Source organism: Austrofundulus limnaeus, unplaced genomic scaffold (genome assembly GCF_001266775.1).
Source record: "Austrofundulus limnaeus strain Quisiro unplaced genomic scaffold, Austrofundulus_limnaeus-1.0 Scaffold60, whole genome shotgun sequence".
Taxonomy (NCBI): domain Eukaryota; kingdom Metazoa; phylum Chordata; class Actinopteri; order Cyprinodontiformes; family Rivulidae; genus Austrofundulus; species Austrofundulus limnaeus.
The window spans coordinates 579,987-585,256 of record NW_013952462.1 but is presented as its reverse complement, the minus strand read 5'-3'; the positions used below and the strand labels follow the sequence as shown (position 1 = coordinate 585,256).

Below are 5,270 nucleotides of genomic sequence, written 5' to 3'. Positions count from 1 at the left end.
CTTCTGTTGTCATTGATTTAATGTTCGGCCGGGTTTTGCTGTGTTTCTCTGAGTTCCTAGGTTAAAAAACCCGGACACTGAGTATGTTAAATTATTGTATGTTCTCCTCATATTTACACAGAGAAGTGTTTACTCTTCCCACAGAAAGAACTCGTGAATTCCTCATAACTTAATGTTTGAGAAGTTTTAGTACATAATCACTACAAGTGTGTTAAGATACCTGTGGAAAACCTCCCCAGTTCCACTGCATCTGAGGCCCAGATGAATCTTGGGTTTTGAACAAAAGCTCCGAGTCACTTTTGGGAGAATCTGGCCGGCTGTAGAAAACACAGCTGAGGAAGAGAAACACGTAGAGAGGGTGAAAACGTGAAACACATCACGTTTATCAAACAAGCTAAACAGTTTTCTCACTTTTCAGAGGGCGACTGCTCTCCGTCAGAATGTGGATGAGTTTCTCTGGGCTGCAAGGATCCCGTCTCCTCACTTGGCCCCTCAGACATTGAGTAGTACACGGACTTACTTTAAACACAAAAATACAGRAAAAATAAAAATAAACCTTCATGAAATCAGCAGTGGTGGGCATCACTAATCTAAAAAATAGCTCCACTAGCCCTAAAACACTAACTCAAATATTTAGGTCCCCTAATTCTAAAGGACTAACGCACTGAAAATTTTAGCAAAAGCTTATTTTAAAGCACTAAAATAACCCAGTCAACCCATGCACATTCTTCAACAGACAACATGAGTCACATGTTGCGCTCTTAAGACTTATCATTGACATGCCACAGCTGTATTTGGGTTCATATATTGTTAATATATTGTCACCTGGTGGATAAGTGACACACATATGAACAAAATGTGTGACAGCTTTCACCCTTAGCTCTTAACATTAATGTTGATCAATAACGTTTATTAGTTAGTCCTGCTGGCCCAGGCAGAGACATTTCTCAAACAYCTGAAATGTTGAAATTTTGCACCTTCTTTATCACATCAGCATTGATAACGACTTGATCAGAGCATATTTTTTTAAATCCATTAATGAAACTCTGAATCAGTGAGGAAGCAGTGAAAAGGCAGGAACACATAAATCATTTTGACTGAGCAGTAATACTGTAAATAATTCAGTTGTTTATATGGATATATATGGATGCACGATAAATCGGCATTGATATCGGTATCGGTCCGATATGTAAAACTGGGCCGATATTAACATCCGATATTGATTTCCCGTTTTTTTAGCTTTGTGTTTCTGTTTTGGGAGGGGAGATGGTTGGTTGAGAGCATCTGTTTGATCACGATAGTGATATTGATGCTGTGCAGWCAGGAATAACTGAAGTAGGGAGCCATGTCAGAGMTCTGGTCATTTATTTACYGTATCAAAAAAGACTCAAGTGTGTTTGTGCATATATGCATAATATAATTTGTGTGTTTGTGTAATATCTGTAAATATCAGTTATCGGCCATAACAGCAATAATTATATCGAATATCAATATCGGCTGYAATTCTCATATCGGTGCATCCCTAATTGTTTAGGATGAATTTAGCATGAGAACTGGAAAACATGAACCTCTGTAGGTTAAACTAACCGACCTGAGCTGCAGAGGTGTGGACAGGTCCTCTGATGCGGGACTGTCCCACCGAGCTGGATCGGCGTCCCTCTCACACTCCTTCTCTCGGTCTCTTTCGTCTGACGAGGAGCTGGCCTCCTCTCTCAGGTGCGAGTCGCAGCGCACCCGTTTGCGCCGGCGTTTCTTCCTGCGGGCTCCGGACCCGGCAAAGGGGGCCCCTTCGGCCATCTCCTCCAACTCCTCAGGAGACGGGGGTATCGGGGAGGTGGACAGGTGGGCCGGGACCTGAAACAGAAGGGTGAACGMGGACCAGAAACTGAAACGACTCTGCCGACACCGGCACTCGTTGGCATCCACTCACCTCCATGTTTTCGTTTTGCTCCACAAAGAAAGCCTCCCCGTTGTCTCCGAGCTTCATGTGCAGGTCCACCGGCTCTCCGTTGATCTCAATGTCCACCTGAAATTACAGCGGCGTTTTCAGAGAACCACACGTGGCTTCGAAAGAGTACGAGAAGKTCTAATAAAAAGGGTCGGAGTCTGACTATTTTCTCCTTGGAGCGCAGCACGCCGAGCTTCCCGAAGCGCACGTGAAAGGGGGAACACTGGAAGGATCCATCAGGCTGCCGCACCACGATGACGTCGATCCCCCCGGTGAGAGTGGCYGGGTTTAGACCCCGGTACAGCTCCTTCACCGTTACAAACACGGTCTCTGCCAACTGGCCCACGATATTCATGGTTTGAGACTAGAAACAACAACAAAAACAGGAAGTGAGAACTTGTACTAGAAAACATGACAAAACAAAAAATGTCTGCTCTGCATTCAGAAGTTCCTACAGTCTGAGGTTATTTACGTCTTGTTTCTATAGAAGTACTTACATTGAAAAGAATAAAACAGCAAAATAAAACCAACAACACTCCAACCTTTTAGCACAAGCTCGCTCCAAAACAGAAGATTGTCCCGTGAATGCTCGGGCCAGTATCTCTACAGGTTTGATTAAACAGTACTGACCTTTGGAATAAGATGTTCCTCATGACTAAAAAGTTAAAAATCGACAGAAAGAACATCAYAGGAGACCTAAATGTTAACTACAGCAGGACAAAAGATTTAGGTAGTTTTATCATTGGGTGGGGTTTGAGTGTCCACAGCCACAGTGCAAACCATGACTTATCTGCACTCTAAGATCTAAGCAAACGTGCAGAACTTTGTTGACGCTTTGATACAAATAATTTTGCTTTAAAAAGCAGAAACGAAACCTAAAACAAGTTTTTTTTTCTCTACAGAAAATCTAAACTTGTTCACAAGCGGCTCCAGAAAGTGAAGTCCTTCATCAGCACTGCTGGACCGTGAAATGAACTTGTGAAGGATTAAAAGCCAAGGCAAAGGCTGAGTGTGCGAGCTCTACTCTTGTCAGGGGTGTGAAGGAAACCAGCTCGACTCTGCTGCACCGCAACCCTACTGTCAGATTTCAGAAGTAACACACTGATTGTGCAACAAGTTGAAGGCATAAACTAGAAGCTTAGATAAAGCTAAATATTAAGCACTATGTGGCAAAATTAGCACAGGGTATGACATAAAAACATTAAAAATAGACATTTTTCTTAGCTGACATTTAAAACCTCAAATATTAGTTCATAAAAACACCATCTGGTGCTGCAGGCAACTGAATAGCATAATTTTCCWAATCTACCTTTAAATTAAACATTTAAACAGGTATGTCTTCATAAYTAATCCTGATAAATTCATCATCTTAGACCAGTCTTCAAAATGGCATTCTTGTAAARAAAACTAGCTTGTTGCTAGCTATGTTAGTATGTATTAATTTGAAGCTTTTGAGATGGAAAATTTGAAAATAACTAAATATAGGGGAAAAAAATAAATATAAGAAAAAAATCCATTTTGCCAACACACGTCAGTAATGAGATTACAAACCAAATGATCGACACAAACAAAATTACAAAAACCATCAAAGATACGACCAAAATTATCCGCAGGAGAACCCACTCCTTTGAACGTGTAAATATAACTCATTATTGTTGTTCTTGTTTTMTGTTTGKTTTAAATTGATTTTTCTTTTGTATATAACTTTGTTTATTCTTTTAAATTCATTACGTTCAATAAAGTCTAAACTYAACWAAACTTTTGCTGGTCTACAGTGAAGCACGTCCAGAGTCATCACCATCAGTTTTAGGTCTTACCCAGAGTGACGYGGGCAGGTGTCCCCTCCTGACCACGCTGTGTTGCCTCCGTCGCCCCTCRGCCATCAGAAGCACTAAAAAGGATTCCCCAACTCCACAAACTAACAAACTCTCTCAGTTCACCTCCATGTTTACCTGGGGAACCTCACGGCTCGGTTACMTCTAATGCTCGACTGCCACAACCGTCAGTGGACGTCAAATTTTGTTATTTGTGACATCCTTGAGAGAAACTTCCAGACATTTATAAAGTGGATTACAGCTCAGCTACATGGGATTCTTCCACCTGATCAGCGATCAGCGGAAATAACGGCGCTCTGGTCCCCTGTGCTCTGCCCARTCAAAATTCAGCAATCTATGAGAGAGCCCTCGTACATTCACTCAAACGCCGGTGCTTCCTCTATCCCGCACGATTTCACAAGCGCACAATATATACACACCCCACTGGCCCGCTGACTTTATACTTCCCCTCTTGCACATGACAGCCAGACTAGCAGTTTCTGAAAGGCTCGGACGGGCTTTTTTAAACTGGCGTGAAAAAAAAAACGTGCACACACAGGCAACCCAGTTTCTGGTGATGACCACAGCTCTCTGGACCATCAGACYTGAGGGGACTCCCTCCAGCTCTGTGCGCCACCGCTGCTGGAAAATCCAACATAATCTTAGCTAACGGAGGAGCACYTCAAGCGAACAATGTTCAGGTTTGGATGGATCTCACGGCTCAAGCTGCCCACAGGGGAAGACTTTACAGCAAGGTAGGCCTCGGTCAACATCAGTGTCATATCAGGACGRATGTCAGGAGCTTTATGCTGGGCGGTGTAACAAACATCTTAACTCTGGCCTGACGTATGATACCTGTACACTACAAATATTAATAAAACAGTGTTTAACTCACTGATTTTTGCTGTGAAATACTTCACCTGTATTTGGTCATTTGATGTTTGATAGAAGACTTTCAGTATTAGTTGGTTCAAACCACCAGGAAGCTGAAGTTTGAATTAAAAACAGGAATAAAACTGTGAAAGTGGTATTGAAACGGGAACCTAACAGAGACACAGGAAAGCAAATATTAAATTAAAATGAAAATGCTGTTTCCAAACCATTTGTTTAATTAATTAGGTGTAAATGTCAGGATTCCTACAAAATTTCAGTTTTACAACTTCAAACTATCTCAGATTTGAATTTTGATATTTCTCAGTTAAATTAAATAATCTGTGATGTTGAAAAAAAAATAACATTACCAATAAATTGGAAAAACATTTAAAGGTTTGTATATTTCTAGTTACTACAGCTTGTACAGATCAACAAACACATGGGACGTATTTTTCTTGAGCTGAAAATTAGACAAGAAAAGTCACAATGCTCTGGATACACTGGAACTAAACCCTATTTTACAAATTTTAATTAACTGATGTTTTATTACAGATTCTAATCCCCTCCCACACACACAAACACACTGATGAACTGAAAAATCAGCATAATGTAGAATAAAACACTGATCTCAAGGC

The 5,270-nt window shown here is 41.2% G+C and overlaps 1 protein-coding gene across 1 annotated transcript in view; it reads right to left on the bottom strand.

Annotated features, from left to right (window-relative positions):
• The window catches only part of zgc:123305, a gene marked incomplete in the record, with an annotated part of 17,872 nt that extends 13,124 nt beyond the window's left edge, over positions 1-4,748 (bottom strand). Inside the window, 6 exon segments of the mRNA XM_014009637.1 lie at positions 221-332; positions 412-519; positions 1,592-1,854; positions 1,931-2,026; positions 2,112-2,312; positions 4,683-4,748. Of these exon segments, the coding sequence (XP_013865091.1) occupies positions 221-332; positions 412-519; positions 1,592-1,854; positions 1,931-2,026; positions 2,112-2,303 (771 nt within the window).
• Between the last annotated feature and the right edge of the window lie 522 nt (positions 4,749-5,270).